Source organism: Idiotropiscis lumnitzeri, chromosome 4, assembly GCF_059441095.1.
Source record: "Idiotropiscis lumnitzeri isolate Australia: NSW breed Sydney's pygmy pipehorse chromosome 4, RoL_Ilum_1.0, whole genome shotgun sequence".
NCBI classification, from domain to species: Eukaryota; Metazoa; Chordata; class Actinopteri; order Syngnathiformes; family Syngnathidae; genus Idiotropiscis; species Idiotropiscis lumnitzeri.
The window spans coordinates 10,665,177-10,675,945 of NC_142394.1; the positions used below are offsets into that span (position 1 = coordinate 10,665,177).

General features: G+C 39.5%; 1 protein-coding gene across 3 annotated transcripts; it reads left to right on the forward strand.

Annotated features, from left to right (window-relative positions):
* Window positions 1-263: 263 nt before the first annotated feature.
* LOC148338067 (uncharacterized) lies at window positions 264-3,865 on the forward strand. Of its 3 annotated transcripts, none has more exons than XM_088294242.1 (5): window positions 264-682; window positions 759-957; window positions 1,029-1,100; window positions 1,900-2,030; window positions 3,420-3,865. In XM_088294242.1, exons 1-5 carry the CDS (start codon window positions 635-637, stop codon window positions 3,708-3,710), a joined length of 741 nt encoding a protein of 246 aa, XP_088150368.1. In that variant the 5' UTR covers window positions 264-634; the 3' UTR covers window positions 3,711-3,865. The 3 variants fall into 3 exon arrangements, with proteins under 3 accessions (XP_088150368.1, XP_088150367.1, XP_088150371.1); XM_088294241.1 differs by having other exon boundaries at window positions 759-929; window positions 1,001-1,100; XM_088294245.1 differs by having other exon boundaries at window positions 264-493; window positions 759-929; window positions 1,001-1,100.
* Window positions 3,866-10,769: the final 6,904 nt, after the last annotated feature.

Here is a 10,769-nt window from a genome sequence, read left to right on the forward strand (position 1 = left end):
GACTCTGTATTACTATTTATGAACTCTTTATGTTTTCGTAGTGTAATTTTCTTAACTTTGTCTACCCAGTGCTGTTGTTCTTGTATCATGGCTGTCTCTAAATAAAGATATGTTAAAAAAAAACATTTGACGCCGCCAGCAAGTACCGTAAAGCAAGACTGAAAGACGTAAACACAGCGCACGATATGCAAGTGACGCACGGCGAGACCGCCCCTTTGACCCCCATATCTTTATTGAGACAAAAACAATTACAGAAATGGACAAACTGGAACTATGATAGTGTCAAGGGGAAAACAAAATAAAACAGTAATGTCAGAGTGTTCACGTACATTCAAATAAATTAAATGTTTAGAACACCCCTCTGTTTTTTAATTAGTTTTTTTTAGTCCGCACCTTTGTTTCACCAGCATGAGCGTGCGAAACCACAGGCGTACCCATAACACGCTACTGCGATTGGCTGGGTTGACTCTTGAAAAAAGTAACACTTTTAGAGGTATGGACTGTAAGGCATATTGCATCGACCAACATTAAAATATATGTACTGAAACTGTTGACTAGCGACTGAGTGGAAAGTCGATCTGCCTTCGTCAACCCCCTCATTCTATTTGCTTGGTATAAATAAAAACAGGATCTAATGGCGAGTATCTTCGTCCGAAGGCTCTTACTGGTATCCAGTCATATTGTAGGTTGTCAGTCAAATAATCTGTTCCACGTGTAATATTTCGGTGTTTCTTGTAACCGTGCTTGATTGCGTCCAGAAATCTCCGCGGTTGGGCTGTATGCTTTTGGCCAAGCGAGCGGAGGAGACCACCACCGGGGCAAGACCTTTCTCAAGTGATCCTCCCGAGAGAATCAGCCGCTATCCAGTTCCTTACAAAAAAGACTTGCCTTATGATATAGTAGAACTTATGGATGAAGTAGAGTCCAAGGTAGACAAAAAAACCCGCGCCACGTTATGTAAGTGCATTATTTCTTTTCACTGTAACACGTTTGTTTACAGGGCGGATTCTTACCAAATGTCTTCAAAGCCCTCTCTCACAGACCTGCAGAGTTTCGAGCTTTCTTCTCTTACTACAATGAACTCATGAGCAAGGAGACAGGTGTGTGCATGTTCTAATAATGGGAAATACAGTATTTGCATATACACGATATAAAGTGGACATTAAGTGAAAATGTACTAACTAGTCTTGTATACAGATAGTATACAAGATTTGCCTTACAACTACGTCTTGGATTTACTGCACTCTGTTTCAGTTCTTGTTTTGTTTTTGGGGGGGGGGGGGGAGTTCCCTGGAGGGGGGGGTCCCTTCAGTCTCTTCATCAGGAGATAAAATGCAGACTCTATTGGGTTAAGGTCTGGTGTTTGACTTGGTCAGTCTAAGACCTTACATTTTGTCCCCCTGATTAAGTCTTTTGTTGTTTTGGCAGTGTTTCTTTTGTTCTTTTTTTGATTTCTTCATTATCTTGTTGCATGATGAAGCTTCTTATGATTAGTTTGCATGCATTTTTCTGTAAACAAAATGTTTTTTGCACTTTTAACTTCATTCTATTACGACTATCTTTTGTTAAATTAGAAATATTATTTTATCCATGAAATCAACCAGTGGTCACACAGTTGGTGCACAATTGTCACTGTCCCAAAATATGTGGTTCTACTGTTTTCTTTTTTAATTAAAGAAAATCTAAATTTTTGGTTGTGATTGAGAAAAACAGATACTGTACATACCTTTCTTTAGGTATCAGATATATACCTTAAAACTAATTACAATGTACAAAATCAGGCGGGGGAAAAAACTAAAGTATGTTGCCCTCCTATATCTCTGAATTGCACACTTATGATTCTAATGCAGTCACATTTTGTTTTGATCAGTATTATACTGAGATTGTTTTGTCTTCCAGGTGGTCTAACCAAGGCAGATCGTGAGCTAATTGTGGTGGCCACCAGCATCCATAATAAGTGTCTTTACTGTGTGGTTTCTCACAGTGCACTTCACCGCATCTACTCAAAGAACCCGACCCTCTCAGACCAGGTAGCACCAGTAGCAGTCTATTGTTTGTGATAATTGAAGTGTTATTATTATTTTTTAAGACAGATCTATTTGTATATTATGGAACACAAAATCAAACATTGACAATTAGATGGACTCTACTAGGGCTGGGCGATATGACCTCAAATCAATATCGCGAGAAATTGAGCAATTTTACCTCAATAACGATAAATGTACGATAAATCCCCCCCCCCCTCCCCGTGGACGAAAATCAAAATAAATGCAGGAAATGCATATTGACCGTTTCTTTTTAATTGACCAATTGGTACACATTACTTTCTATGAAAAATAAAAGTACAAAAATCATTTGTATAAACATTCCAAATACCTTGCTTTGCATGACTTGAACAATGTCACAAAGAAAAAGGGTACCTCTTGCAAAATCTTTTTCTGCAAATAGATTGCGCCAAGATGCTGTCATGATGTAAATAATGCCAAACAAAAAAATGCTAAATAAAATGAAAGGAAATGTCAACGCAAGCCAAATAAACAAGTGTGCATCATCGGGGAAAATGTGCTGTCTCGAGTACTCTGGTGCGCAGTCACCACTTGTCGTCTATGTAATGCACAGTCAGGCTCAATCTGGGATCCATGTTGCGACCCGACCACAAGTCGGATGTAGATGCAAAATGCTTGACATGTCTAAGCTCCCGGCCCGATGTATTCCATATCGGGAAATACGGCTTTCATGACGCGTTTAAATCCTGTGCGCGCCACTGTAACTAGAGGAGCTTTATCTTTAGCTATGTGCTAGGCTATCGCGTCCACCTCTGAGACGTTCTCTCGTATGGTGTCGCCTCCGTTAATGGGCTGTTGTCACTTGTGGAACCTTGCTTCTCACTTTGAACTTTCAGCACAGCATGGTTGTGTTGTGGGTGGTGAAAAAGCTTCTGGATTTGAATCGCCGGCTACGACAGCGACGTCTGTTTTCTTTCTCGATCAGACGGGTGGAGTCACGTGACTAGAGGCGCTGTAGCGGTCTTAAAGGGGCATGAACATTGCCGCAGACAGAAAAGGCTTTTCTTTTTTTTTTAAACACCGAATTTACCGACATGGGCAAAATGATTTCGGTCATTGTAATAAATTTCGGTAACGGTAAATTTTCGGTTTATCGCCCAGCCCTAGACTCTACTTTGTAAGGAGCAGAGTCAGAAACCGTAGTGTACATACTTCTCTTAGCTCTGTCCAAATTTGTTTCTCTCAGGGTGTGTTAGAAGGGGGAATATAAATGCCATTGTTGTTAATATTTACCTGATAAATCCCAATTCATATATTGTAATTATAAAGCATGTTTCACTCTAAAATAAGTTTTCTGCTGATATTGCGTCACATGAGAATATCCTCATGATGTCCCTCTGACTTCTCCCTCAGGTGGTGGTCAACTATGAGAATGCAGAGCTGCAACCGCGAGAGCGCGCCATGTTGGACTTTGCGATGGCCGTGTGCCGCGCAGACACCATCACTGAGCAGCACTTTAAGTCCTTAGAGGAAGTGGGCTTTGACAACGAGGACGCCTGGGACATTGCCGCCATCGCCGCCTTCTTCGCCATGTCGAACCGGCTCGCCCACCTCACTGACATGCGACCAAACAAGGAGTTTTACAACATGGGCCGCATACCACGGGACAAGAGCAAAGATAAGGAGGGAAAAGAGAGCAAGTGATTTAAGAGACTATTTTAATTTAGGCGATTTATAGTTTTTACGGAAATGTAAATCAATTAGGGCTATGATCCATACTTGGAATACAATGGTGAAATTATCACTTTTGGCTATCATTGTTTGGGATGAAAAACATTAAAGCTTTGGTTTATTCTTGATTTCATGATGCATAGTCTTGAGTTCCTTTTCTTATTTTGGTGCTGTGCCACATTATATAAATTCATATGAGCATATGAAAGTTATGAACTTTACCTAAAAAACATTTAAAATGTGTGGATTTGTTTTTTCATGCAGGTTTTTCCAGTGAACTGTGCTGAATAAAATATAAAGTACAGATATCTCCTTGTCACTGTACTGCAACATATTTATTTTTGTCAGCACTAGGTGGCACCAGAACATCACATTGTTGGAGTGATTTAAAATTACAGTGTGAATATAATTTACACATACACGCACGCACGCACGCACACACCCACACACACACGCATATATATATATGTAAGTTATTTCAAACACGAGAGCATGTTTATTGAAATAGAGATGCCAGTCCTGTTTACTAAGATAAGGAAAACTACTGCTTTCTAATATAAGTCAATATCCATCAATCCATTTATTTTAAATTGAACACAATATAGAAAATAATTTTACTCCACATTGCATGCACTTAATGAGATCGATCAAGATGAGATGAATTGCTTTCAGAAGGAAGCATTCATCCATTTCTTATTGCTGCTTTTTACACTGAGGGATGAATCAATACAACTTTATCTTTGCTTAACTATAAGTGGATATTGCATGTGGCTAGTTAATTCTCGTGAGTCTCATATAACCTGATGCCAAAATGAGTCGAATTTGGAGGTTGATAAAGAGGATAATAAAGTGACTTATTGAGGCTGTGGATAAAATATGAGTACACATGTTCACAGGTCCTGTCGCTTTAGGTTGCAAAGGTCTTAATATAATGTGTTGGTGTTGGGTCAGACTGTACATTCTTAAATGTCATTAAAAATACTATCACAAATATTTTACTTTATTGTTGTTAATTGTCAACTGTCATATTCTGTATAGGGCACCATTGGTTCATTTTTTTTTCTCAGGCAGTTGTTTTCTAGGAGGAGCTAATGATGACTTGTCTGTAGAAACATGTTGGGTTACATTCTAACTGATAACTTGGATTCAAAGATTGGGAAAACTACACTATTCCTAGGCATGATCATCTATGGATTACTGCTGCATTCTGACAGAAATGCAGAGGCTCTTCCACATGCTCTCATTTCAGATTAGAGGGGCCCAGATTGATAATCCAAATGCACATTCACTCAGATTACTTCATCACTGTGGATTACGGGTCATGTGCCCACTCATATTTGCTCAGAGAGAACGATTTAGGGTTTTACTATTTTTGCTTATATGTGCATGGATGTGTTCTATTTGTGTCTTGTTTTGTCGGTTTATTTTTTCCCTCTCATAATATGGCCTGATTTTCAGTGTCTCTGAGCACCCTGGGGTGGATGGCATTGATATTAGACAAGGAAGGTTGTTTTTACGCAGTGATATTGTTTAAGATTTGGCATCAATGCACGCAATTTCGACACATTCACAGCACATTAGTTTGACGTGAAGATTGAGTGGATGACTCAAACCAATCTCAGAAGTTTCTTTGTCCTTGAAGACTGGCGAGACCACTTTTTGGCAGACTCAGATGTTTTGCTCATTTTGCTTGTGTGTGCCATGAATATGAATATCATTTCACTCCCTCTTGCTGCTTGTGTCTCTGGAAATTCTTTTTCGAGCATCCTTCCGAGCTCAACAAACTGATGAATGACAATGTTACAGGTGGATGTTGGGACACTTTTCTCCCTTTTGCATTACATGATATTTACTCATCTCGACATGGCTTTATATCCTCTGCTGACGCTTTTCTTTTTGCAAAAAAAAGGAACTTCCAGTTATTACTGTGTATTGATTTTTAAAATTTTGTTCCTGACCTCTTGGATTGAATTTGCCGCCTTGCCAGTTGATCTCCATTGTTGTCGTTTGTTATCAGATCTCGGTTTGTCTCAGTGCTTGGTTTTAGCAGTTTAACACTGTACTATGTTGAAGTGGAACTGAAAAGTGAAAAAACAGTCTGAATTGAGCCAACGTCTCGAATGATCTTTCATTTGGTGATGTATCACATTGGCATTCAAGTTGTTGTGCTATACTGAACGAAACAGTAATTTATGACAGCAATAAATATGCCATGATGGTATTAATCAGATAGCATCTTATTGAAATATTAGGATGTAGGACACTGGAAAGTCTTCGACAAATTGTGCTTGCTAAAGCGCATCCACAAATTTCTCCTTAAACTGTGGGCCAAGGACACTGCATTGTGGAGTGAGGGGTGGCGGGATTTGAAGTCACCCTAGACGAGGTGTGGGCAAACTATGGCCCAGGGGCCACATGCGGCCCATTAAAGGCTTGAATCCGGCCCGCCGAACTTAAAAAAAAAATGAAATAAATAAACCTCGTTAATGTTTTATTTTTTAAATACGGTGATGTGTCAGGGACATATATTTGTTGGAAGGCTTTTGTTCATTATCATTTAAAATTAGATGAATTTTTTTTTCTCCAATGAGGTGAGGTTACCAAAACACTGAGGTCCGGCCCCTCAGTCAAATTTTAGAACCCATTGTGGCCCAGCAATCAAAAAGTTTGCCAACCCCTGCCCTAGACAGTAGGACCGGTTCTTTCAATTTACATTGGGGGCACAAAATGTGTTTCTTAGCCTAAATCAGTGGCGCTTGGCGAAACACCTAACTTTGGTTAACCAACCTCCGTTCAGTCAATTGTATTCTTGCTTTGATATAATAAATTCATCAATTTAAGTGGAAATTGGACAGCACAATCAGTTGAGACATGATCATAAATAAAATATGGACTGATTTGGCCTCTGAAACGAGACATACTGAATGTTTCATAAAGTTTGTATATGCTGCACATGATGGCATATGAAGTGCAAAAATCCTAATTACAAGGCTATTATGTACTTATCTATAATTCAAGTTAATGGCTCTTCAAAGCACATACTGTTGTTTGAGGGGGGTACATGATATATGATAGTGCTAAATTGAATGACTTTCCATTTGTATATCCCAGTCAAGCAAATGCTAGCTGCATTACAACAAAGTCTGGAAATCTTGGAATTATGGATGATGACGCTAGTAAGGATAAGCGGTTTGGAAAATGGGCGGATGGATGAACACCACAAATGCAACCGACTGAATTCAAAGTTTTCAACAACAAACAAACCGGTTTGGTTTTTGTGTTGCTAAATTGTGACTGAACAGGTGACGGCTCTGTGGTAGAGTGGAGGTCTCCCAACCCAAAGGTTGTGGGTTTGATTTCTGGCCCTTGTGACCTTGCCAAAATGGATTTGAGCAAGATATGGAAACCCCAGTTGCTCCTGATGCTGTGTCAGCAGAAAGAGAATGCAAAGTCAGTGGAAGCACTTTGAGTGCCTTAATGGCTGGAAAAGCACTAACACGTTAAGTGAAAGACTATTTGCCATAAGTGCTTAAGATTTTGCCCAAAGAGTCACTGATTCAATCTGTGAGTTCAGGCCGTTGAGCATTTGGTTCAGACAATAGGATTTAGTGTTTTATCAATTGAGAAAATCTGCTGAGTAAAAATTGCAGGAAACACCATTCTACTGTATGTTTCAAGTGGTTTATATTGATTGAAATGAATAATACACAAATCAAATCAGAGGTAATAGCCTTATTGGGCCATGATGGTTAAGACTTTGGCCTGTTTGTCCGCAATGGGATTCAAATGCAAACAAACAAAAAAAAATGTAATTCACTTTCGCCAGTTCATTAGATGCACAAAACGATCCTATACCTAATGATGTGCGTGGTGACAACTCTATTCCATTAGAGTGCAGTTTTGTTGCTCAAGAATTATGATTGAAGCTTAATTGCCTCCAAAAGTGTCTGCTTTGTTTTGTAACTTTTTACCCCATGAAGTTAACATCAGCTTCACACTGAGCTCAGCAGTCAGACCATTTGACACGACGTGAACACACAATCTGCTTTCACCCACACCCCTGCTGCGCGCAGTCTGCACGACAGTGTTTATATCCACAGAAACTGTTTATGAGGAGCGTCTCAAGGCTGCAGCCTCCCTGCCTGCTTTTACACCCTACCTTGCTGTCACACCACACAAGGCCCTGTTTCACGACTGACACTCAAAACAAACAAGGACGAAAGTCAACAACATATGTTGTCATCATATACTCTAGCCACTTGAAGGTGTTACAGACGCAGAGAAAATGCATCCTCTCAGGAAGTTTGCAATGTTGATGACATTGAGGGAGTCCCATGTGTTACAATCGTTCCCGTATGACCAGCATCTTATTGTCAAACAATGCAAGTCTGCAGGAGGGAAAAGTTCCCACAAAAACTTCCAAAAGATGTTTGCACTTTTTCTGAGCTGCATCTATGACTGTAGACCTCCCCAGTTTTCTCTCTGCCTATTTATAATCATGTCACGTGTAATGGGCCTGGAAGGTTCTATTTAATTCTCGGTTTTTTGAGTAATTACAAGGTGATGAAAGACCATGTTTCTCATGACAAATGTGTTCAGCTTCACAGCAGTATTTGATTAAACTGCAGATTATAAGAAAGTAATCACCTGTGTGTCTGAGTGTGTATGATGACTTGGGCTTGATTTCAGGTTAGGGTTTTCATGAACATATTTTTACAGTGTCTGGTGTGATTTATCTTCCCAAATCATACAATCTCACTTCTAGTATTCGCTTGTTTTTTGTCAATATATCACAAAGGTAATGGTGTGCATGGCGCATGGCGCCACAATCTAATGGCCCCACAACCGCCCAAATTGTTGGAAAGGGGAAATCAGCACTTTGCATCACAAGGAGAGATAATGATGCATTTGAATATGTTCAAAAGCATTCTACACTAAATGGAATGTTTATTTGATATGCTGCCTAATGTGTACTGTAAGGCCCACTATATGTACTGTAAAGATCCGCAGTCTTCTAATAGGATACAGAAATTGTTGGAACAAACCTCTGTATTGCCATCAATATAAAGACTTGTAAAAACATAATCCTAAAGTCAAACTGTCCATGTGGGCCATTTTAAACGTATTAATGATATATTATTATATATAATGATTTAATTTCTGTAATAACTACGACAAACCAGCATTTGGCTGTGTTATGTGCAACACAAAATTGGCAGGCTACTTCAAATATGGTTCATATAGGGTGACATATTGTACTGAAGATGGCATATGAATGCATAATGGTTGTGCTGCATGAGCTAGCCCAAATTAAAAGATTTATCTCAAGGAATGATTATTCTGGAAGAATGTCTGTTTTACCGACCTGAAATGAACCCAGGACTGTTCAAAAAGTGAGGGCAGTGCTCCCCCCGGGACAGAAGGACAGTTTTGAAGATATGTTCATTCCCAGAAAATTACAAATGTTCCAAAATCACAGTGCATCCCCTGCAGTGTATTAGCAACTTTTGAAGAAGTTTTTGGAAATGGTGGGGACTAATTTTTGTTAATTGGGGAGCCTCGCTTCAAATTTTCTGTGAAGACATTTCAAATGAGATTGCAGTGTGCGTGTATAAATGTTTGCCAATTTCTATTTCAACCCAGAGTTTTCCATCCATCCATCCATTATCTGTACTGCTTCTCCTCACAAGGGTTGTGGGGTAGTGCTGGAGCCTATCCGAGCTATCTTCGGGCAGTAGGCGAGTTACACCCTGGACTGGTTGCATGGCACACAAAGACAAACAACCATCCGCGCTCACACTCGTACCTAGGGACAATTTAGAGTGTTCAATAAACCTGCCATGCATGTCTTTGGAATGTAGGAGGAAACCGGAGTACCTGGAGAAAACATATGCAGGCACAGGGAGATCATACAAACTCCACACGGAAAGGCCGGAGCCGGAATTGAACCCTGCGCCTCTGAACTGTGAAGCTATCTTGTTAACCAGTCGGCTACCGTGCCTCCACCCACAATTTTCTCATTTTTTAATTTTTTTTTTTTCACCAAAGTCTTCATACTTTGTTGTCTGTTTTTTTTTCATCACACCAGTTGGAAGCAAGGAATCCTACAAAATGTCATGAAAGGATGAGGAATTGATATTTACTGGGAACAATAGCATAAAAACCCAATCGGTTATACAGTATGACACTTTTGTCCATATAGGCTATGGGCCTGAACTCACCGAACACAATGTCCCAGAATAGGACTGTACAATGAATACAAGTATTTTTTTCTATTCCACATCTGTGTATAAAAACAGTGTGGCGTTAAATCAGGTGGAAATCCCATCCAGTCTACATTTGCTTCCAAGCTATCAGTGGAAATCTACGCTCCAGTTCCAGTTGGGGGAGGGGTTGCCATAGTCAATGGACAATTAGGTGACCTGAGGCAAAACGAGCAATGAGGTTGATGATCAAGTACATCGCAAATCATTCGAAACATATGTGCCGTGTTTATGTGTGATGTGCTTAGTTGGATCCACTCACATTAGCGTTCATTGACTGTAACTAAAAGTGACACCCTAACCAAAACAGTGTCAGAGTACATGTTTCCCAACTACCTCATTATGATTTTATTCTTTCACTCTTAACATAATCTCTCCTTTTCACTCTTAACACTCTTATCTGTCTGGTATTCTCTGTTATCTGACAAGCTTCAAACTAATGTACTGTAAAAGTTGATGCGCCAATTCAATCGTTCTCTCGTTTGACTGAGATTTAACATAACAGATGTCAGGTCAAAACAAATATTATTAGTTTTCTATTATCATTGAAAACTAATCTGCCATTCACTTATTACTTGTTATTTATTAATTCTATGCTGCATCCATTACACTTTTTGTTTAAAATCTTACACAATGCCCAACTTCAACTAAAACAAGTCTTTTTTTAATAGTGACACTATGCAGAAGTAAAAAATGAGCAATTATAAAAGTAGAATCCCATCCATCCCTCCATTATCTGAGCTGCTTAAGCTCTCAAGAGTCGCAGGGG

Excerpts from the sequence above, each read along its gene's own strand:
- LOC148338067 (XM_088294242.1), top strand. The coding sequence starts at position 635 with ATGGCGAGTATCTTCGTCCGAAGGCTCTTACTGGTATCCAGTCATATT. Across the intron at positions 1,101-1,899 it reads ACTCATGAGCAAGGAGACAG|GTGGTCTAACCAAGGCAGAT; the intron begins GTGTGTGCATGT and ends TTTGTCTTCCAG. Across the intron at positions 2,031-3,419 it reads ACCCGACCCTCTCAGACCAG|GTGGTGGTCAACTATGAGAA; the intron begins GTAGCACCAGTA and ends CTTCTCCCTCAG.